At 42.5% G+C, this 25073-nt stretch overlaps 1 protein-coding gene across 1 annotated transcript in view; it reads left to right on the top strand.

The window, feature by feature from the left end:
* The window catches only part of LOC124711578 (UDP-glycosyltransferase UGT5-like), a 135349-nt gene that overhangs the window by 96587 nt on the left and 13689 nt on the right, over positions 1-25073 (top strand). Inside the window, exons 4-5 of the mRNA XM_047241724.1 lie at positions 1423-1645; positions 13577-13796. Coding sequence (XP_047097680.1) covers positions 1423-1645; positions 13577-13796 — 443 coding nt within the window. The remainder of the gene's footprint in view (positions 1-1422; positions 1646-13576; positions 13797-25073) is intronic.

Genomic DNA, 25073 nt, shown 5'->3' with positions numbered 1-25073 from the left:
CGAACGGAATGTTGAGAATTATCATCTGTAGAAAGTTTGTGAAGGAACCTTGCCCACACTGTTCGCTGCACTGCTTTCACACTATGTAAGTTATCCCTGATAGCTTTTCCATAATATATTTGTAAAGCGTGAATTTCCTTATCTGTCACTCTGTTAAAACCTCCCAGTGACTTTCCATCTTATAAAAACCACGTTGTAAACATAGGAACAAGCAAAGATAATCTTTCTCGTAGCCTTCTAGACTCATCTCTAGTTCGTTTCGATTACGCGAACGAAAAATTAAGACACAAAAAATTTCTAGTTTAGAGAAGGTGTGGATCACACCATAGCAAGTGACGACTTGTAGGCTATTTCTAACCAGAATTAGATTATGAAAGTTTGCGGTATTGTTCTTAAAGAATCGATTTAATAAATTACGCAATGAAAAAATTCGGATTTTTTCGCAATTTTGCCGTACATCTGCCCTTAAGGACAGAGGGGTACGTAACTCGACCACTGCCGCATAAGAGGATGTGAGAGAGGGAATGTCTTATTGTTTGTCTTCCGGCACTGACAACTCACTGGCGAGCGCGATTCGTTGCGATCAGCTGCTAAGGCGCAAGTCATAGTTCGGACGTAACATGGATTCGTGAATGCGCATTATGGAGACGCTCATTGTCAAATGCAGTATGTATTTCTAGTAAAAAATATCAACTTAAACTAAGGCTGCTGTAAAACAACGCGATGAACAGAAGAAAAGTGGTATTCAAAACTTACAGTAAGAATTTATCGTTGTTCACCTTGCATAATACACTAAAATACGATTAGATGTACTATTATCAATCAATCTGAAACAAAGAAAGATTTATTATTTTTAAACATCCCCTAAGAATAGGGCATTTCGGTGTAGACACGCTGCAGATCATGGAGAGGATCCCTGTTCAAATTCTTAGAGCGAACGTGCAAAGAAGAATCGGGCAACATGTTACTTTTTCCACACCCTTCTAGCGAAATGACAAGAAAATGGGAGGAATTAGAGTTAATAGAGAGGTTACCGACAGTAACTTCTTCGCACATTTCATTTGCGGAAAATGGCACTAGTACGAAAGTACCTCCCGCCACGGATCGTAAGACGGCTTGCAGTGTGTGGATGTGGATGTAGACGGACGTCCTGTGTTTCGGCTTATTGTTTAATAGAGATTTTATGATATTTTTCCTTAGATTCTTGTTAAATGTTCTTTTCATTTGTCCCTGTTATTATTTAATAAATCCGATAAAATATGTTTAATTTTTGCCTGATATCCTCATTTCTCTGTCTTGTTCTACATTACAAATTATACCTAACCTTATATATCATAACTACTTTTATCGCCGAAAGTATTGAATTTAGAATACATGATACGATTTTATAACTACATTTCTACCGTAATTATTTTCCTACAGGACCTGCAAAAGTTTCTCGATGACGCTCCAGACGGCGTGATATACTTCAGCCTTGGCAGCTACATCAAAGGCACCGACCTGAGGCCGCAGGCCAAAAAGGCTTTCATTGAAGTCTTCTCCCGCATTAAGCAGAGGGTCCTTTGGAAGTTCGAAGACGACAATCTGCCTGGGAAGCCGGACAACGTCATGATTTCCAAGTGGCTGCCGCAGGCTGACATACTCGGTAAGTACATTTCGGAAGATTGATAAGATGCTAGATTAAGAGGTCGTATAGAGTATAAAACTAAAAACTCAGAAGGAAATGACTGTACAGGCCTGATTCACTTAGACAGCATTCCTCTGGATTACCGAAAGCTTGTCACTTTAAAGCGATTGATTTCGCTTCAAATTTTCCTGTGACTGTAAAATTTGTGATCATTTTCACAGTTCACACAAGGATCTGGAGAAAACGACAGATACTGAAAAAAGGAAATAGAGATTACTAGCACACATGTAATTCAGTTTTTCTTCTAGTTTGCAAAGAAGAAGCTGAAAGACGCCAAACGATCTGGAGACACCTTCCTGCAGTCACAACGATTTGCATCAGTTGGACCTCTCGAGAGGCAGATCACTCAGATTCATATGCGGCAATGAAATTGTTGCGCAATGGAAGAAGGAGACGAAAAGTGTGGCTCCGAAAAATAAGTCCTGGATGTTGGTTGTTGAAGAAAGCATTAATGATCTCAATAACAGGGAGGTTCCTCAATCTAATAAAATAAAATATCGGTCCACACTGACTGAATTTCATTACAAAATATGTGTCCAATAAACAATACGAAGTTTCAGACCGAGCGAGGTGGTGCAGTGGTTAGAACCCTGATACGTCTAGATGCGACCCTGATAGGTCACGCGTACATAAGCATCTTGTCTGATCACCTGCATCCATTCATGTTCACTGTGCATTCCGATGGACATGGGCAATTACGACACCCCACACGTCCAGAATTGCTACAGAGTTTCTCCAGGAACACTCTTCTGCGCTTAAACACTTCCACTGTCTACCAAGCTTCCTATACATGAACATTACTGAGCATATCTGGGACGCCTAGCAACTTGCCGTTCAGAAGACATTTACGGATTTATGATTTTTGTACAGCCCTGCAGGATTCATGGTGTCGGTCAGTTCACTCCAGCAGTACTTCAGACATTAGTCGAGTCCATGCCACGTCGTGTTGGGGCACTTCTGCATGCTCGTGGGAACCCTTCCACAATATTAGTCAGGTGTACCAGTTTCTTCGGCTCTTCAGTGCAAATAAAATAAGGGAAATTAGAGCTCGCACGGAAAAGTATAGGTTTTCGTTTATTCCGAGCGCTATTAAAGATTATAATGATAGAGAATTATTCTGAAGGTAGTTCGATGAACCCTCAGCCAGACACTTAAGTGTGATTTTCGGAGTATCATTGCAAATGCAGGTGTACGTGTAGAAGTCGAAAACCGTGGCATCCATCGATAACGTATTCCAGTACAAAATTCAGCTAAATTAAATTACCTACAGAAAGGTCCTGCTGACTTTTCTATATAGTCTGCGTGTGGCGAACGAGAGAACGTGAAAATCACGCAAGTTGTTTTTGAAAGTGTTGTGGGTTGCATAAAACCCATAGTTAGGGGCAGCTGACTAACCCTGTATAAGCATATCAGAGCAAGAAAGAGTACACAGCAGTTACATAGTTGATTACTTCGATATATTCGTAAGTACTCAGGACATGGTTTTCAATTGTGTTAAGGATAATTAGCTACAGATGGAAAATCTTATCGAAGAGAACAGTATTAATCGAACATGGAAACAATGTAGGGTGGATATATCACTTCCTTCGTGACGTACCAGCAATAATATGACCATGGGCTAACATTTGTCATTAGGTGCCGTCGCACGGATAGACCATACGCGCCTCTGAACAACGAATGTGCGAACAGGGGAAGGGCGAACAATTTAATTTCGTTCGTGCTAGCTGTATGGATCATTTTGAGTCTTGGTTATTACCAGTAGCCTTATACAACTGACGGTTAGACGATGCAGTAGCGGTGCTAACCGACAGGGACTTTCTCTCACTGAATGGACGCCTTCCTCTTAAATGATGATGGTCAAGCTGCATGGAAATGACTAAACGAGACACTGAATGAGTTGGGGAGCCGGCTTCATCCATCATCGCTGAAATGTCGCCCACAGCTCATGGAAACTGGATGCATATTATGGTCACATTACCTGGTACGCCATAGATGTTTCTATGATCATTCTGTCTGTAATAGAGTGTGATACGTTGGTGCGTTTTGTTGATGGAAGCTCTGAGATACAAAGGGCGATCAAAAAGTTCCCATTTGAGGGTGATGCTGCAGCATATATGCAACGAAGTGCGACTCCGATGCGGGTCTACAAGCATCGAAATGCTGGTAAGGGATTAGTGTGGCATTCGTGTCTTTCCGATCTGTTTTGATGCAGGCGGCACCTGTACCCTTATTGTATGGCTTGAGATCTTCGCTGTCACTGTACGCAAAAATCAAAATCGTTTGCCTTTTATTGGCAGTGTTACGCATCACATTCTCAGTTGACTCCTGAGACGGATGTGAGTACCAGTGTCTCAGTGTTTTTATTGAGGTACACAGATGGCAGTTGTCATTTTTGGACGTTGTATTCCACCAAGCACACTGACTGCGACATCTTAATGCAATGAAAGTTGCAAGGGCTGTCTGTTTGATCCAGGAAGTATAGACCATCGGTCCGTTGTTGCAGATGTCAATGCCTCTCCATGTGTCATCCATAGGTTGTGGATACGCTATAGCGAGACAGCACACAAGACGAGCTGCACAAAGCCGCCGGAGCATTACAACAACACGTGAAGACCGACATCTGGACATCTCTGCATTGCAGCGTCGTAGGGATAACGTCAGAGCACTGGAGCCGCTTTGTCCTATCTGACTGTAATGCCGTTTGATCCAGACGTCCTGTTACAGTATCCCGCTTGACACGACATCATCTTGTAGCTCGCCTTCAGTTCTGCCAATTTCCTAAGTCCAGATATCCTCTGATGACAGGTGATGATCGTGTTCATGTGTGGAAACCCGTGTTGGGCGGTACCTGCCAAATGTTGCCCAGGAAATCGACAGATTTCGAAGGTTCTGTGATGCTGTGGAGAGGCTTCAGTTGTAGACAGCCATACGAATCTTGTCGTTGTCCATGGTTGCCTTACCGCCAGGCAGTACGTCGAACATATGCTGTTGGATAATGTGGTGTTTGCTACATAAGATGGTGGCCCAGGAATTCCTTCCAGGGCCAGGGCCTATGCAGCAGACGTCAGCAGCGATTTCTCGCGAGGTCTGGACATTGAAGTAATGGAAAGACCGGCGGTGAGTCCCGACCTAAACGCGTCATGCATATGTGGGTCATGCTTGACATATGTGTTCGTGGTTGTCCTGTTCCACCACAGACGCTCAAAGAACTCTCATGGGCTCTCGTTGAAGAATGAGAACGAATACCATAGCGTCACTCCTGTAGACTTCCATGGAGCATACTACGTAGGCGTCGGGAAGTGGTAAACGTTCAGGAGGGGCATACACGTTATTGAAGCTCTCAAATTTGAATGAAAACAACCCATTATGACAGGATAAATGGTTGTTTTCACTTTTCTTTCGACACCTGTAGGACATGTCAGTTTATATAAAACAATCGAGTATGTAATGATGTATTGTTGTGTACTTAATTTGCGAAAGATGAAGGTATAATTTGGTAACACACTAAGTTCTCAATCATCGCTCAAAGGAGAATGGCAGGCACCCAAATTCATGTTCTCCTAATTCTTGCAAGCAGTGTAAATTTGTTCGTACGATTTTCGATTGCTTTTTTATTTGATTGGTTTGGGGAAGAGACCAAACAGCGAGGTCATCGATCTCATTGGAGTAGGGAAGGAAGTCGACCGTGCCCTTTCAAAGGAATCATCCCGGCATTTGCCTGGAGCGATTTAGGGAAATCACGGAAAACCTAAATCAGTAGGGCCGGACGCGGGATTGAACCGTCGTCCTCTCGAGTGCGAGTCCAGTGTGCTAACCACTGCGCCACTTCGCTCGGTTACGATTTTCGAACCACAAGTTTTGTCCACATACATAACACGTCTGTTGCGTACCGTGCACAGCAAATCTGCAGTCTGCAAAAAATGTAACTCTTGGGGTGGATACATTCCTAGGTTCTGTAAAAAAAAAAAAAAAATGCGTCAATTGTCACTTTTTCTGTATCCAAAACCGATGTCATTTAAAGCCCCATACCCAGTTTCGTATTGCAGTTGGGCAGGATCACTCATTAACTACAGACGAATACTCAGTGTTAAGGGATACGAAAGGAACGCTTACTTTAATGATAAACTCCGTGTGGACATATGTCCTATTCCTGATTTTTTTTCAGACATGAAACACATTTAATGTACATTTAAATTTGTGATTAAGTGGGGCTTTACAGCTGTCAAATATTTGTAAAACTCATTGTAGGTGACTATCAGTTGTTTATTTCTATGTGCAGTGCTACCGATTTTGATCATTGGATTATTATCACGCCGAAGCGAAGCGTGACCAGCTTGTCACCAAAACATTGAAGTAAACAACTTGGGTAGAAAATCATAACTTCTGTCACATTAAATAATCTCCAAAAGACACAGATATGTAGCAGACTCAAACAAGACGATCGTGTATGATCGTTCTGTGTGTGCCTCCAACAATCTGTCTCTCTTACAGATTATTTGCTGTAACAGAAGCTATGTTTTTCTACCTACATCGAAGTTGTTCTTCCACTTTTGAAGATTATTTATTTTAAAAGAAGATACATTTTTCTAGCTATATCGAAGTTGTTTACTTCAAATGTCATAGTGTCAAGATGGTTACCCTTTGCTTTGGCACGATAGTGGTCTGATGATCGAAACTAGTAGCATTGAGCATAAAAATAAACAGCTGATGGTAATCTACAATGAAGTTTCATAAATAATGTACATTTGTGTTTGGGCTAGCTGCGCGCACATGTCTTACATACGCGGTGTCTTTAACGTTTTATTCTAGTATAACCTGACTAGTTGCTTTGAACCTCTTTGTTGAGGATGTCTTTCTGCCATTAGACGCCGGCCGGTGTGGTCGAGCGGTTCTAGTCACTTTAGTCTGGAACCGCGCGACCGCTACCGTCGCAGGTTCGAATCATGCCTCGGGCATGGATGTGTGTGATGTCCTTAGGTTTAAGTAGTTCTAAGTTCTAAGGGACTGATGACCTCAGATGTTAAGTCTCATAGTCCTAGAGCCATATGAACCATTTTGCCATTAGACCCGCCCGTTGGGATGCGCTATTGTCTACAGTGTGTTGAAAGGGAAACAGTGTGAAGGACTGAGTGTATGAGAGAGAAGTAATGGTTAACTGTTTTGAATACACAGGCTAAAATGCCACACATCTACGCTAATGAAGACCATGCGTGCATGATGAACGTTTACGGCTTTTTCGATGATAGTATTCCTGCTGCTATCGAAGAATACCTCTGGCGCTTACCGACACGCCGAATACCTGATCATAGAGTGTTTGCCAGAGTTTTCAGCACACGGCGCGGAGCGGGTATTCTTCGAGGTTCCGATTCTCTTCTGAATGTGTAGTTAAACAGGCTGTACAAGGAACAGCAACACATTGTTGCAATGGGGCAGCGCAATTATGATACAAACACATAGCGACTTTCTCAGTTTATCTTTGTGAAATGTTTGTTATGTTTACTAATTGCAGTTTGTGTGTACGTGTATAAACCTGGCAACGTATCGAATAATACAATAATATAGAAAGTAAATAACAATTTTCATTAAATGTGTTCTATTCAGAAACAATAAAAATGTGGACATATGTCCAAATGAAGCTTTTTGCTTCAAATGAGAGTTCCTATCCTCCTTGAATATTGACGCTTCGTCCTGGAACACGCTGTGAGTAAAGCAGAACGAGTTCACAGAAAACAAACCAAAAACACGAGAGCAGCGAAGTGTGGCGGTAGCTGACACGGCAACACTGCAGAGCGGGATGAGGCGTAGCCGACGACCTTGAGATGTCTGCTTTCGTGCCCGCAGAACTTCGAAGACGGAAAGAGAGATTGGAACGATCCATTTGCCCATGCCAAAGAGCTGCTGTGGCATCACGCGAAGTCACACTCGTCGCTGTGGCCAGAATTCCATGCGCTCTTGGCAGTGTATGGCGTACAAGACAAATTACACGACGCACCGCTCTGTCGTTTTAATCGGAATCTCTCTTGATTTCGTCTTCATTGATACATTTCCCTTACCACGATGAGTCTTATTTAAGTGAAAATTTATATGCATTGATCCTCTAAAAGTAAACCTGCCCTCAAGGTTTGCTGGAACTTCTTAGTGATTTTCTGAACCTACTATATTCCCTTGTCCTGTTACGACCTTCGAAATAAATTATTCAGCTCGTTATAGTTCAATGTTCGGCAAATATACAGTTCATTTCCAGAGGTGAAGGAAACGATAAGTAGCATAAAAATACTGGGTCCACCTGAATATAGAATCCAGAAGCTTTATTCGCTCTCCACCATGTCCAGTACCGGGAGCGAGATATTGAACATTTACCAGATATCAGAAGAAGCAGACGAGGGACGAAGTCTGGGAAAACTCTTATTTAAAGGGTAGGCAACAGGGTCAGCAACTATGACAGTCAGAATACATACGGCCTAATCTTCCTTCTATGATGAATTAACTCATTTATTCTGTGGTTGGTTAAGATCTCGCCTATTAGCGAACACTGGTACTCATGTGAATGTTTTTTGCGTGGACCAGGTTAAGGCCATCAACAGACTCTCATTTATCAGTGTATTCCTGTACTATTGTCTATCAGTGGCATCTGAGTGACATTTACTCAGTGAAATAAACTTGTGTTAGGAACGACTCGAAACTGCAATTTATTTATTTATTTATTTATTTACTTACATAGTTTACGCCCATATTGGGACACTAAAATCAAACATAATACAATAGAGTCTACAATGATTAAGTTTAGGTCTTAGGAGTCGGCAATTTCTTCGTTTCCCAAAACTTCACTCGCTGTGATCTGGCTGCTCGTTCTTCTGCAGATATGACATACTTCTTCCGTTCTGATGGTTTGAATGTCAGCCGTGTGTATTTGTTCTTCAAAAGCAGTTTCTCTTCTCTGTGTTGAATTTGGTGTGTGATGATGTTCAGTTCATCCAGATCACTCTGTGCTTCTTTAAACCAGATGTTTTTGGTTTTACTGTTCCAGAAGTATTCTAAAAGTTGCTTCAGGATTCTAGTATTTGGTAGGCGAGATATGTGGCTGAAAAATGCAATCCTTCTTTTCCGCATTGTATCAATAATGGATTCACTTTCTTTATACACTACTGAACTGGGCAAAAGTCTGCACTGCCCATTAACTTGATGTTTCTTACTGATAATTGTTCGGAGTATTCTTCTATCAACTTTCTGCAATTTGTCAGTTGTTGCTTGAGTATTTAACCTGAATAGTGTTTCACTTGCATACGTTGCTTCCGGTTTAACGACGGAGGAGTAATGTCGAAATTTAGCATTTATTGAGAGAGATCGTTTTCTGTAGGTTTGCTACGTGGTTCTACGCTCTCGCTGAAGTTTTAATGTTCTACTATCTATTGATGCTGTTTCATTAACATTCCAGGTAATAATCTCACCAAGATATTTAAACGTTTTCACTAATTTGATTTTTTCATCAATACAGATTATGATATGGGATGTGTCAACTGCGAAGCTGGGCTTCATTTCTGTTTTCTCAAACGAAATTTGCAATCCGACCTTTGCCGCTAATCCTTCTAGTTGTTCTATCTGAACCTTTGCTTCATCAATATTGTTTGCTAACTGCGCCAAATCATCTGCAAATGCAAGGCAGTTAAGTCGAATCTTCCTTCCAATTGTAACAGATGGTGGGCATGTCTTGTTCCATTCACGCATGGTTTTCTCCAGCACACAATTGAACAATAATGGAGCCAGTCCATCGCCTTGTCGATGGGCAGTATGGATCTCAAAAGGTTCAGAGAATTCATTTCATAACCTCACTCTAGCTTTAGTGTTTCGAAGGGTGACTGCAACGAGGTTGACAAGTTTCTGATGTAAACCAAATTCTTTAAGAATTGACAGTAGAGATTCACGATGGATACTATCATAGGCTTTTTTAAAATCGACAAACAAAATCACTAGGTTCTTGTCCCTGACCCTTCACTTATAGTAAATTGTACCTATAGCTTCACACCAAGGCAATTCATTAAAGTTCATGAAATCGCATGTGCACTACCTGCCTGCTCCTCCTCCGCCTCCTCCTCCTCCTCCTCCTCCTCCTCCTCCTCCTCCTCCTCCCTCTCTAAAAAATAAATATTTATTTCCTCATGAAACGTTATAAATAAGATATCTCTTTTTCAAACCGTCAGTTCAGTTCATAGAAATAGTAGTAGAAATAGCAATAATTTACATAAAGATTTAACGCAATTTATACAGTCTAGTCAAATTGATATGACCACTGCCTATGTTCCACGTCAACGTTCAACAAGCATTCACAGACGGCATGTGGCAGCAATGGCAATGGAGGATAAAAGAAGTATCTCAGTGGCTACAGAAAACAGTGCGGTCGTTGTCGTAACGTGGGAAAGGACCGATTTATCTGATGTGCAAATGTGCATGATCATTGGCTTTTGGGCCATTGGTGGAAGCGTTTCCAAATTGGCTAAGTTCTTAAACTGTTTGCGTGCCACCGTAGTTAAACTACACCGTGCATGGCAAAATGTCACTATCCACAACCGGCACCGTGGCAACTGCAGTGAACCATGAACCATAGATGACACGAGTGAATGACGGCTGTGGACGGGCGAAAAGATGTGCATCTGCTGAGCAACTGACCGTTCAGATGAACCAAAGCGCTGCTACCAGCGTCTCCTCAACGACCATTCAGCAAACGGTACATGCATCCAAGCTGACTGTTGTTCATCGGCGACGAAGGCTGAAATTTTCATGCCAGTACCGCACTCGATGTCCATTGAATGGCGATAGGTGGCCTTCTCAGACGAATTTCGTTTTATGCTACGTGGCCGGTGATGTGTACTGCCCTGCAACAGTCGTCGGAAGCGTCCAGATCAGTGATGATGATGAGGTCCCATATTCCGAGGAGTGTAAGGGACGATGCGGGAGACCCGCACCGCTGTACTAGGCATCGTCCTAGTGGAGGTGGTTTGCCATTGCCTTCCTCCGACCGTAATGGGGATGAATGATGATGATAAAGACGACACAGTCATCACGAGGCAGGAAAAAATCCCTGACCCGGCCGAGAATCGAACCCGGGACACCGTGCGCGGGAAGTGAAAACACTACCGCAAGACCACAAGCTGCGGACCAGGTCAGAGCAGGGAGCGTTATGATTTGGGGAATGTTTTCATGGCATTCCCTGGGTGACCTCGTCATTCTGGAAGGCTCAATGGATCCACCCAAGTATGCGTCTATTCTTGGGGACTAAGTGCACCCATCCATGTAGTCTGTTTTTTCCTCGGCACAATGGTATCTACCAGAAGGGAATGCAATGTGTCACATGGCTGGCAGTGTAGGGGTCCGGTTCTAAAAGCACTAGGACGACTTTACAGCACTTCCCTCACACCAAACTCTGCAGATGAAAACCCAGTCGAGAATATGTGGCACCACGTCGATCAAGCTGCTCGTGCCATTGATCCCCTCAACTGTAAATCTAGCGCAGCTCGCTACGGCACTGGGATCAGCATGCCTTCACATCCCTGTCGATATTTTCCTGAAACTCATTCACTCTCTCCCTGAATGTCCGCTCTGCAAAGAGTGGTATTTCAACCTTTTGACTTGTGAGTTTATTCATTGTTCAGGAACACAAATTTTCAGTAACTTGTTAACAACCATAAAAAGTTCAACTGGTGAGAAGTTCAGTTCACTAGAACCTTAAAGGATTTATTGATTTCAAAGTCGTTCTATCCGAAGGCTGAATTCCCTGTAAGAACAAGTTGACGTATATGTTATTAATAGTACAAAATATAGTGAGGGCTCCGTCAAATCTTCAGTGTAAAAGTGCTATCTGTATTAATAAGAGATGTAAGCAGCTTTCTGTTTCATGATACATATCCACAAAAGCCTAAGAATAGTCTTATGAACTTCAGCGCGTATATCTCTATATGTCTGTTACAAGTTTGGTATTATCGAACAAATGAAAGGTTTCAGGTTTTTTAGTTACTCTACATCTACATGGATACTCCGCAAGTCACATTTAAGTTCCTGGCAGAGGGTTCATCGAACCACCTTCACAATTATCTATTACTCCATTCTCGTATAGCGCGCGGAAAGAACGAACACCTATGTCTTTCCGTATGAGTTCTGATTTCCCTTATTTTATGGTGGAGATCGTTTCTCCCTATGTAGGTCTGTGTCAACAAAATATTTCGCATTCGGAGGAGAAAGTTGGTGATTCGAATTTCGTGAGAAGAATCCGTCGCAACGAAAGACACCTTTCTTTTAATGATGTCCAGTCCAAATCCTGTATCATTTCTGTGACACTCTCCCATATTTCGTGATAATACAAAACGTGCGGCCCTTCTTTGAACTTTTTCGATGTACTCAGTCAGTCCTATCTGGTAAGGATCCCACACCGCACAGCAGTATTCTAAAAGAGGACAGACAAGCGTAGTGTAGGCAGTGTCCTTAGTAGGTCTGTTACATTTTCTAAGTGTCCTCCCAATTACACGCAGTCTTTGGTTAGCCTTCCCCACAACATTTTCTGTGTGTTCCTTCCAATTTAAGGTGTTCGTAATTGTAATACCTAGGTATTTAGTTGAATTTACGGCTTTTAGATTATAACCAAAGTTTAACGAATTCCTTTTAGCACTGATGTGGATGACCTCACACTTTTCGTTATTTTGGGTCAACTGCCACTTTTCACACCATTCACGTATCTTTTCTAAATCGTTTTGCAATTTGTTTTGATCTTCTGGTTACTTTATTAGTTGATAAACGACAGCGTCATCTGTAAACAACCTATGACGGCTGCTCAGATTGTCTCCCAAATCGTTAATATAGATAAGGAACAGCAAATGGCCTATAACACTACCTTGGGGAACTCCAGAAATCACTTCTGTTTTACTCTATGACTTTCCGTCAATTACTACGAACTGTGACCTCTGACAGGAAATCACAAATCCTGTCACATAACTGAGACGATATTCGATAAGCACGCAATTCCATTACAAGCCGCTTGTTTGGTACAGTGTCAAAAGCCTTCCGGAAATCCAAAAATACGGAATCGATCTGAAAACCCTTGTCAATAGCACTCAACACTTCATGTGAATGAATAGCTAGTTGTGTTTCACAGGAACGATGTTTTCTAAATGCATGTTGACTGTGTGTCAGTAGACACTTTTCTTCGGGGGAATACATCATGTTTGAACACAATATGTGATCCAAAATCCTGCTGCATATCGACGTTAATCATATGGGCCTGTAATTTAGTGGATTACTCCTGTTACCATTCTTGAATATTGGTGTGACCTGTGCAACTTTCCAGTCTTTGGGTACGGATCTTTCGTCGAGCGAACGGTTGTATATGATTAGGTATGGAGCTAATGCATCAGCATAGTCCAAAAGGAACCTAATTGGTATCCATTCTGGACTAGAGGACTTGCTTTTATTAAGTGAGTTAAGTTGCTTCACTACTACGAGGATATTTACTTCTACGTTATACCTGTTATACCTGTTCTTGATTTGAATTCTGGAATATTTACTTAGTCTTCTTTTGGGAAGGTATTTATTCTACAACCTAGGAACAATTTCACTCAGGGTTAGAACATTAGCGTTTCCATTTTTGTAAATATGTATTACATGTTCCTATGTTATGAGATGTTCCACATTCTTGACGATTTTCTCACTGTGTATCTATGGGCAGATATATCAAACCTAACAAACATTTTCATGTGTACAATACAACACTATTAAACAGCAATAAACGAAAACACATTTTACTCTGCAGTCATAGCGCATAAAAAACTGCAGCTGATTGTTTTTAACGACTCTCGTTTAGTAACGTTTAGATTCTTGCACTTAATCTATGCTCTTGTCTTGCAGCACATAAGAACGTACGGTTGTTCATGACGCACGGCGGCATCAACAGCATTCAAGAGGCGCTGTACCACGGTGTTCCACTCATAGGATTCCCTGTGTTTGGAGACCAGAACTGCAACATGAACCGCGTGGAGTGGATCGGACTTGGAATCAAAATACCAATCTCAAACGTGTCCGTGGAATCACTCACTTGGGCTATAAAAGAAGTCTTGGAAGTGCCAAGGTATGGATGTCGTTCTTTGCAATTTAATTCCACATTCTACATCCTCAGCTTGCATTTTTCTACGATTAGCATAAAAATGCTTACTTAGTGAAGTATTTTGTAGTTAAATAATTCAGGGTCATAACGGACATCACGTAGAGTGTAAACACCGAATTTAATTGCCAATGACTTCAGATTTCGGAAGTATGTATACTCTTACCAAATGCAAAAAAGGCCTTAACAGTATTTGAGTGCTGCTCTGACAACGAAATATAAACAGTAATATGGTTCAAATGGCTCTGAGCACTACGGGACTCAACTGCCGATGTTAGTCCCCTAGAACTTAGAACTAGTTAAACCTAACTAACCTAAGGACATCACACACATCCATGCCCGAGGCAGGATTCGAGCCTGCGACCGTAGCGGTCTTGCGGTTCCAGACTGCAGCGCCTTTAACGGCACGGCCACTTCGGCCGGCAACAATAATATGGTCATGAGCTATAGTCTGAAACGAATCTGATCACTAGGAAATGTTGCACAAGACAGATACAAGCTGCAAAGGATCTACACTCCATTGAGTGTTGCATTGCGAAGTCCACCTATAAATTTCACAAAAATTTTTAAAAAATTCATGAAGTCGTAGATATATCTCGACCTACCTTCATTATTCAGATTTGCAAGTGGCACTTGAAGAGGTTAGTCTCAGAAAATTTTCAACAACTTCATCGTTTCAACTTTTCTACTGTGCGTGAGTGAAAGCTTCCATACCAACATGCGCGTGTTCATTTCTGAATAAATGGTATCGGCGACATCTCGATCCTCATTTTTTCTGATGGGTCTGATTCGCGATATCCAGAACGTGTGCCATTATACATCAGGAAACCTCGTCAGTACGGTATGTTCAGCATCCGTAACATATTGTGTGGTTTTTTGTACGGCATTTGTGAGACTTAATATTAATAATCAACAGCCTCAGTTGCACCGTTTACCTAGAATTTACCTAGGTTTCAGTCGGGATAACATAACCTTCTTCAGAATAACAGTAACTACCGTTTGTCCATAGTGGACATCGTCAAGCTAAAACTATAAATCCATAAATTATCGTCAGACTATAAAACTTACCTGGAACTGCTTCGGCCCCACTACGCGACCGCCATGCGGCAGACACTAGTGCTGTACTGGAACTGACCGTAGCGTCATGAGGCCCGCCTAGGCGGACACAGTACCTTGCGCCTGCGCGTAAACTGTTTGATAGTTACCTGTTGCGACAAGACGTGAACTTAACTCCTGACGTTGAATTTACTAGTAAAGTGAAATAAAAGGTATAGCTGAGGAAAAGGGCGTTTATATTAACCTGTGCAGAACGTATATAGATCGACTGTCTTAACATTTATAAAGTATTCATTGGTCATGATATGAGGAAGAAATCATGTGCTTACAAGGTATGACCTATCGAGGAAAATTTTTGTGCTTAAGCACGAAGTTTAATCACCTAAAAAGAACTTAGGAGTGCGAAGGATAATATAAAGCCAACATCGTCATTATTACGACTAGGACTAGAAATTTTTGAGACGTAATTGTTAAGCACTTGCTTAGCTGTTGTTACAACGCATGAACGTCCTACTGACTTAGCACACAAATGGTCATGGTTGAACTTATGAACAAGTCTATATCTAATCTGTAACATACGGCAATACGAGCCGTATAAAATAGATGGTCATTATTCAAGATCAGTATATTTGACCTGAAATGGCCTAGAATCAAGTCAATAGGACGTTCATGCGTTGTAACCACAGCTAAGCAAGTGCTTAACAATTACGTCTCAAAAATTTCTAGATCTAGTCGTAATAATGGCGATGTTGGCTTTATATTATCCTTCGCACTCCTAAGTTCTTTTTAGGTGATTAAACTTCGTGCTTAAGCACAAAAATTTTCCTCGATAGGTCATGATTTCTCCCTCATATCATGACCAATGAATACTTTATAAATGTTAAGACAGTCGATCTATGTACGTTCTGCACAGGTTAATATAAACGCCCTTTTCCTCAGCTATAGCTTTTATTCCACTTTACTAGTAAATTCAACGTCAGGAGTTAAGTTCACGTCTTGCGGCAACAAGTAACTATCAAACAGTTTATGCGCAGGCGCAAGGTATTTTGTCCGCCTAGGCGGGCCTCATGACACTACGGTCAGTTCCAGTACAGTACTCCTGTCTGCCGCATCGCGGTCGCATAGTGGGGCCGAGGCAGTTCCAGGTAAGTTTTATAGTCTGACGATAATTTATGGATTTGTAGTTTCAGCTTGACGATTTCCACTATGGAAAGAAGGTAGTTACTGTTATTCTGAAGAAGGTTGGGTTACCCCTACTGAAACGTAGGTAAATTCCAGGTAAACGGTGCAACTGAGGCTGTTGATTATTAAAATTAATATTTATACAGTTGCTGACAGGGCCACGAAATGTTGAAGTATTTATCGGACTGTTTCATATTGGTTACTGTAATATACAGTACGGATATAGCTGCACTGCAATCCCTTTCCCTCTACGTCTCAAGACATGAGAGGGCAATTTCTGCATTCATAAAGCAACTCGGAAACAGTAGAGATGGCGCAATTAATGGCATCTAATATATTATGTGACCATCACGTTTCGTGGATTCATTGAGATTTTTGATGAGTTTCCAAGGTAGATGTTGACAGCGAGTAGAACAGTCTCCCTATAGGGAACAGTCATTGAAGGTGCAGGCCTTCCTGAAACAGGTCTTCAGAGTGAATTCCAGCCATCGTCAACACGCCTGGGATAGAACCCGTACAAAATAACATGCCTCACAGAAAGGAATACCCATTCTCAGCGTTGTGCGAGTCTATCCTTCTATTCCGAAGGTTTACTGTGGTCTCTTGAGCTGTGTGGTTCACCTGTTAGAAGCGGCCAGCTGAGTTGTTTGTGTGCTGATTTCCTTATTCGGCTCTCTAGTTAGGGAGTACTGAGTTACTGGTCGTACTGAGAGAAACTCTTAATAGGCCTACAAACGTTTTCTGTCTTTCTGGCTGCAGCTTAGTTCTGCATATGCGTAGTCTGCACCTTCTTATCTCCACTCAATGCTATGGCCTCTGCGAGCAGACCGTCCACCACTACTATTGTCCCCTCCCATAGCACCCCATCTGTGCAGTTAAGAGCCAAGTTACTTCGTGCACAGTCTGTACGTGGTTTGCTGGACTAGGCACCTGAACGACACCATCGCCTCCTCGTACATGCATATCATCTCAGCAGTGGGGATGAGGGCTGTCACCCAGCGTATGGCACAACAAAAGATTGGAAGGTCCATCCTAATGGCTTCAAGTCTATTAAGAATCATCCATAGTGACGCACACAGTATTTACATAAACGTCGAAATCCGATTTTGCGTGAACCGATTTGCCAATATAACTTCTGATTGGTCATGTTAATACTCAAATATCGATTCTGAAAATGCCAGTTTGCCCGTCCAATATCAGATCACAGAATCTAAATTCTGTCTACGTAAACACCCTACTGCATTCGTTGTTGCTGGATTTTTCTTTATTTTATTTCATTGTCCTCTGTGTTAGATTTCCTTACTTGCTGTATGATTTATAGCGGAAGTGTCATAGACATTAACACAACATTCAAGTAAGTAAATGACCAAGTAGTCATCATAGTTTAACAAACTAGAATTATTATTTATATTCAGTGTTGTTAAGAACATCAACATCCGAAGGAAGTTTGTTGCATTTTATCGAGCTTCTGTAGTAGACGGTTTGTTTCCACAGTCACAGTATGGTGATGGTATGACGTGTATTCCATTGAGCTGTTCTGGTAGCAGCTGTAGTTGGATTTCACTTCGACGATGGTCATCATCATAAACTGGCTCTTGTTCTATTTGAAAGCGAAGTTACGTCTCATATCATACATTTCAGAGTACCATTGTAGTTCGGTAAACATGGGTGGATTAACCTGTACCGAACATTTCTTGAGCAGATCTTCGGTTCCCACAGCTTGTTCCAGTCGCTTCTGCCCATGTCTGTGAGTACAGTAATCACGGTTGTAGCTCCGTCAGCGCAGACCGCCATTCTACAATGACGATATCAACAAAGTTCTCTCTCGTCAGGAGAAACGTGTTCGTCGCCAGGGTAACCACGTTGAGAAATAAATTTGTATAAATATGTAAAAATAAAGATATGCAATGTTAATAACGTCCGTTTTATTTAACAAGCTGTAAGAGTTTTCGCATAAAAAATTAGGAGGAATTACTTTTCACCACATCCTTGTACAACAATAAATACCACTCACATGACCTTTCTATTGTCAGAAATTTCATTTATTTCTAATTTTTTCAAGTGCAATTTCGTCTCTAATTGGCATATTTTTCTTGCTCTATTCTGTCCCTTGACAAGTTCGATAATTTTTGCTAATAGGCACGAGACATCGGACGTAAAGAGCAAAACTAACAGGGAGTATGCCATTCAGTTTTCTCAACGATTCACATACCCATTTTTTCCTATGTTGTCGTCGTACTTAGACATCTTGCCTTCTTGAAATCACGATTCTAAATGAAATACTGGTCTGACTGTTGATGATGTGATAGTAGCTTTAGTATATTGAAGAATTAACATTTCGTATTGTTAGTAAATAATGAAAGTGCTGAGGCTACTTATGTATTGGCTGTGTCAGGAAATATTACACACGAGGGCTTGAAAGCGGAGATTTACGGACAGAACCAGCCAGAGAAAGCCCTTCCCTCTTTCCGAGGGACGAGTTTCTAAACTACCTGATGGTGTACGAAAAACACTGGTAAATCCTGCTGTCCATATACGCGGTCAAGTCACATCAATGTGACCACCGCCTACATTCGATGCCGGTACGCGGAAAACTACGCAGTCGTAGTCGTAATACGGATACCGAGCGATTTATCTGACGTCCAAAAAGGGCATCATTAGCTTTCGGGTCAAGGGTGGGAGCATTTCCGAAACAGCTAAGTTTGTAAACTGTTCGGGTTCCGCCGTGGTCGAAGTATACGATGCATCGTGAATGGCAAAATGCCGCTATCCAAAACCAGCACCGACGTAGCTGTGGTGCACCAAAGGTTTGAACGATGGCTGCGAAGATGCGTACGGGCGAATAGGTGTGCAGCTGTTGAGAAACTGACCACCCAGATGAACCAAGGAGTACCAACAGTGTCTCCTCGACGGCCGTTCAGTGAATGAATGTTGCTGCGTATGGGCCTACACAGCAGGAGTCTTGGTTCATGAACCATTGGTGACTACTGTTCATCGGCGACGAAGGCTGGAATTTGCACGCCATTACCACAACTGGACGTCCGCCGACTGGCGACAGGTGGACTTTACAGATGAATCACGTTCTGTGCGCCATCGGAAAGATGGCGGTTGGCGTGTACGGCGTGAAACGTGTGAAAGCGAACACCCTGCAACAATCGTGGGGAGAGTCCAGGCCAGAGGAGGGAGCGTTATGGTCTGGGGAATGTTTTCGCGGGGTCCCCCGGGTTACGTCGTCGTTCTCGGATCAACACAAGTACGCATCTATACTTCAGGAACATACAGTGTGTTTTTCCTCAGCACAACGGCATCTACCAGCAGTACAATGCAAAGTGTAACACAGTTCGCAGTGTATGTGCGTCTTTCGAAGGCCACCAGGATGAGTTTAGCGTACACCCTTGTGAACCAAAGTCATCGAATTTAAACCTAGTCAACAATCTCTGGGGCCACCGGGCTGTACGTACCACAGATTCTCAACCGAAAGCCTAGCGTAGCTGTTGGTGACACTGGAGTCGTCATGACTCCACATCTCTGCCGCTACCTTCAAGAACCTCGCTGGTTCTCTTTCTGTACGCCTCACAGCGGACTGCGCTGCAGGAGGTGGTCGTTATTCAGGCTTTTGTCAGGTGGTGACATTAATGTCACTGGACAGTACATCCGCAATTCTCCGACATTCGTCTGTTGTAAATTTCCGTTTCGACGACATGAGTTATACATTGTGCTCTGAAATGCTTCTGGATGCACTAGCATTTAACGCTATCGTCAGATCTGCCACAAATCGCCGCCTATCCTGCTTTACAGAGCCGGCAAGCCTCTGACCACCACGTTCTATGACGACGCGTGGACGTCTAACCTTATCGCCTACTCGTGGATGCATTGTCCCTCAATCGCTTTCCATAGACGTTCATGGCAGCAGAATGCGGACAGCGTACAAGGTTCGGCGTTTCCCGGATGCTTCGTTCCCATGCATCTGGTAATAAGCATCTGCCATTTGTCGCCTATGTCAGTGGATTTCTTCATGTGTGACCTGTATCCTCACTAGAATCGCTGTTCTCCACCAAACGCATTCCTTTGTGATGAAGGCCAGCCGCTGTGGCCGAGCAATTCTTGGCGCTTCAGTCTGGAACTGCGCTGCTGCTACGATCGCAGGTTCGATTCTTGCCTTGGGCATGGATGTGTGTGATGTCCTTAGGTTAGTTAGGTGTAAGTAGTTCTAAATCTAGGGGACTGATGACCTCAGATGTTAAGTCCCATAATGCTTAGAGCCATTTGAACCTTCAGTGTTACTATTTCCCTAAAATCGGTGGGAGAGCCTCTGGCTGTAGTGTTAGATAATTGTAGGAAGAAACATCAGTGACAATGGAAGTTTGACTAAAGACACAATCTAAGGCTGGATCCAACTTCGGCGCCAAAGCGTTGTTCCAATATATGGATTGATTAAATGGGTTTGGAACCGAGATTGTTCGTTCGTTCGTCGTCGTATTTATTTCCAAGTTCAGTTTTTCTAAATGTCTCAAGAACAGTGGAGGAACATTATTCACCCTCACATCTGCAAATGCTCTAGTCTCTGTCTTTGCGTAAGACAAGTTTACGTTGGGTCTATGGGAATTCCACTGAATGTTGCTCCATTGTGTGGGCACTGTCCCATAAATATTGGCCAATGTTGGTGCCATCTCTGCCGGCCGAAGTGGCCGCGCGGTTAAAGGCGCTGCAGTCTGGAACCGCAAGACCGCTACGGTCGCAGGTTCGAATCCTGCCTCGGGCATGGATGTTTGTGATGTCCTTAGGTTAGTTAGGTTTAACTAGTTCTAAGTTCTAGGGGACTAATGACCTCAGCAGTTGAGTCCCATAGTGCTCAGAGCCATTTCTTGGTGCCATCTCTGTCACCAATGTGTGCACGAAGGGTAACATATACAGTCGCGATCCTCACTGCTGTGGCAATTGTTACTGTCCGACAGTTGGAAGGGCACTAGCACCGCTAATGGCGAGAAAGCCAGCCATAAAATTTATGCTTGTTTTTAGTTATTTTTCTGGCTAATTAACGAAATAGCTAAAATATTTTTGCGTTCAAAGCAGTAGTAAATTAGCAGGAATGATAGTGAAATTTTATGCGCGTTATGCTGTCCCTTACGATCATGGCTGTCAAGGAGGGGAAGAAAGCCAATGTGCACTCCGTGTGCATACCGGGTGGAGTCATTACAGACGTGGAGCGGGTCCTTTGGGATGAGCTGAAGAGCACAGGGTGCAACCAACTGCAGGTGGTGGCTCACGTCGGTAACCAATGATGTGTGTCGCGTTGGATCGAAAGAGGTTCTCTCTGGTTTCGAGGGGTTAACAGAAGTGGTAAAGGGTGCCAGTCTTGCTTGCGAGATGAAAGCATGGTCGACAGGACCGATTGCGGGCCTCTGGTACAGAGCCAAGTGGAGGGTCTGAATCAGAGGCTCAGACGGTTCTGCGACTGTGTAGTCTGCGCCATAGGGTGGTTGGCTTACGGGTTCCGGTGAATAGATCAGGAGTCCACTACATGCAGGGCGCGGCTATATGAGTAGCAGAGGCTGTGTGGCGTGGACTGGCCAGCTTGTTAGGCTAGAGTTTCTCGGGGAAATACAAAAAGGGCTTCAGTCACGAAGGGTGCAGGTCGAACACAGGAAGAACGTAGATATAGGAGCCATCGGTGTAACCGTTGTAAAGTGTCGTAGTTATGTTGGGAAAGTACCAAAGCTCCAAGAACTAATGCTCAAATCGTTATAAGCACTGAAAGCCTGCTAAAGCCGCAGATAAGTTCAGCTGAAATTTTTGCGAAGAACCCACGTTCCGAAAGGATAGGCTAAACACAGTTGCCAGTGGCGTTTTTGTTGCTGTTAGAAGTAGTTTATCTTGTTGCGAAAATGAAGTAGATAGTTCCTGTGAGTTAGTATGGGCAGAGGTCATTCTTAGCAACCTGAATAAAGTAATTTGATGCTTTTACCGACGTCCCAACTCAGATGATACAATTGCTGAGAGATTCAAAGACAACTTCAGTTTAATTTCAAACTCGTATCCGACTCATACAATTATGGTTGGTGGAGACTTTAATTTACCTCGACATGTTGGCGAAAATACATGTTTAAATCCAGAGGTACGCATAAAACATCATCCGAAATTGAGCTAAATGCATTCTCTGCAAATTATTTCAATCAGTTAGTTCATGAGCCGACGCGAATAGTAAGACTGTCAAAACACAATTCACCTCTTAGCAGAGGTGAATGTATAATGCCACATACCTCCGCAAGCCTAGCAACAGACTATCGGATCCCTGATACGCAGAATCAGTGCTGTATTTCGTTACGAAGACGGACAAAGAAGCTGTTAAGCAGGTGGTCATAAAGTTTTGGATCATCAGTGTATTTCAGGCATGAGCAACACATATTTCTGATGTTATCTGTTCTTATTGTGAAACACTTCCTTGACACGTAACAATTTTCTATGGAGTCTAATGATTCGCACATTCTTACATTACACTCGACTTTCGAATACGCGAAATGTTTTGCAAATTAAGTTTCTTTTGCGTCAAAACCTAATATGTTGAAGATTCCTGTCGCCTGTAGCTCGATAGAGCAACAATTTTGGAACTGATTTCTTCAGTGTCGGAAAAAAGCTTCATTGCATTTTAAGTTTTATTGTCGCTTCAGTGTGGTTTTCCATTCAGTTGCAGTTATGATGGCTTATTTGGTACTCTGAATATAAGAGCTATTGCGTTCCATATAATTCTCCTACGTTTCATATTCACAGATTTGGCTGGAAGTGTAGTGACAGAAACTTCCCGTTATTGGGTTGATAAACGACGTCTTTCTGCAAAACGCCAGGTTGAAAAATGGCTCTGAGCACTATGGGACTTAACATTTGTGGCCATCAGTCCCCTAGAACTTAGAACTACTTAAACCTAACTAACCTAAGGACATCACACACATCCATGCCCGAAGCAGGATTCGAACCTGCGACCGTAGCGGTCGAGCGGTTCCAGACTGTAGAGCCTAGAACCGCTCTGCCACTCCGGCCGGCAAACCGCCAGGTGTTCTGCTGCATGCCAACTATTTTTTGTTCTTAAAAGAAAACATTCTTCAGTAATATCTGAACTTTATAAGACAATGGTAAATAAGATGTCCCATAATGTACACAGCCCTTGGCCCTTAGGGAACTAAAAAAAACACAATTGCTGTGTGTTCTTTTTCTGCCACTACATAGTCCCTACAGTAAAAATTATGTTACAAATCCAGATAAGCGATACTATTCGCAATCATTCACAAGTAGTAAAGGAAACCAAGAATGAGCCACACGGGATTAGCCGAGCGGTCTCAAGCGCTGCAGTCATGGACTGTACGGCTGGTCCCGGCAGAGGTTTGAGTCCTCCCTTGGGCATGGATGTGTGTGTTTGTCCTTAGGATAATGTAGCTTAAGTAGTGTGTAAGCTTAGGAACTGATGACCTTAGCAGTTAAGGGGAGCCGGAGGTGGTCAAATAAAAAAAAATACGATTTTTTATTTTTTTTTTTTGCTACCGAAAATTAATTGAAACATTCTTCTTTAATGTAAACTTTGAATTATTGTTCTTTTCGCCCTAGAAGTGGAGTTGTAACCATTTTCCCCCAAACCTGCAGAGGAAATGGGCAGCCGCTGAATGCATCAACACCCTCTCGTGACATCCTGGCGAACTGCTTGGGATTTTCTCGGCCTGTTACGCATACAGCGAGTGTGCAAGGGTTGGCTACATTGTTTTCTGTGACAAATGAAGCGCTAAGAGCGCGTAACATCGTCTCTCTGCTTTTTAGTGTTTCGAATTAGTTCAGTGTTGCGCCTGTTGTTGGTAGTATTATACTTCTTGTGTAAAGCGTTGTTCTGGTTACGATGCAACGTGTTAGTAACCATGTATATAAGAAGAGGAAGAACGTATGGAAAAGAAAATTAACACTAATACCAAGTTGCGATACTACAATTACTGAAACAGTGCGTTCTTCTGCTAAGCAACACATGGCCGGCCATAGCCCTGTGACATCTTCTAGCAAGAAGCTGACTGGTGGACGTGACAGATTTCGTGAATATGTTAGTGCTTCGGCTTCGAAGGCTCAAACAAACTTTGGGTTCAAGTAAGGTCAGTGATGGAAAGACAATAGAAGGGAGAGGCAGGTTTACTGATGAGGTGATTGAACGTCTACAGAGATACTATGGGTATGCTATAAGGCAAAATACTAGTAATGTAAGTGACATGCGAAAAGCAGTGTGGGCATTGTTCCTTCATACTGCCTCTTCCAATGAATACCCTCAACACAGCCTGTGCCCAAAAGATTCCTGGTGCAAATACAATGAAAAAAAGGACTATGATCACAAACATGGTTTGCCAGCAGCTGTGATAAATGCAATAAAACTAATTTTTCATGACTTAGCACAGCCAGAATTGTTACACAAATGTCTACGCGGAAATACGCAGAATCCTAATGAGAGCGTAAACAATTTGATTTGGAAAGTGATTCCTAAAAGGGTGTTTGTAAGCATAAAAGCACTGCACTTTGGCATTTATGATGCAATAGCAACCTACAACCAAGGGAACAGTGTGAAGTGTGAAGTTCTGAAGGCATTAGGATTTACAGCTGGGGTGAACACTGTACGAGCACTAAGAAATATTGACAGAGAAAGGATAAGAGGAGCAGAAAGAAGAGAAAGGCATATGAAGTATGATGGAACAACGGGCCAGATAAGAAGACAGAAGAGGAAGCTTTTGGAGGATGAAGAAGAAGACCCTGATAATCTATCCTATAGTGCAGGAATGTATTGAGAAACTTGGATAGCCATTTCCCGTAAACTAGAATTTTTCGAATATAAGGAACATTTTCTCAAAATCCACTCAAGCTAGAGAGATGAAACTTTTATACAGCACTCCTAGTGGTCAAACTTACATTGTAACACAGCCATATGGCAATATGTTCAGTAGTTTCATTTCAGTTTAATTATAAAGCAATTATTTGTAAAAAAATTTG

Source organism: Schistocerca piceifrons, chromosome 8, assembly GCF_021461385.2.
Source record: "Schistocerca piceifrons isolate TAMUIC-IGC-003096 chromosome 8, iqSchPice1.1, whole genome shotgun sequence".
Classification (NCBI taxonomy): domain Eukaryota; kingdom Metazoa; phylum Arthropoda; class Insecta; order Orthoptera; family Acrididae; genus Schistocerca; species Schistocerca piceifrons.
Note: the sequence above shows the minus strand (reverse complement) of the source record. Positions and strands in the feature narration are given on the sequence as shown.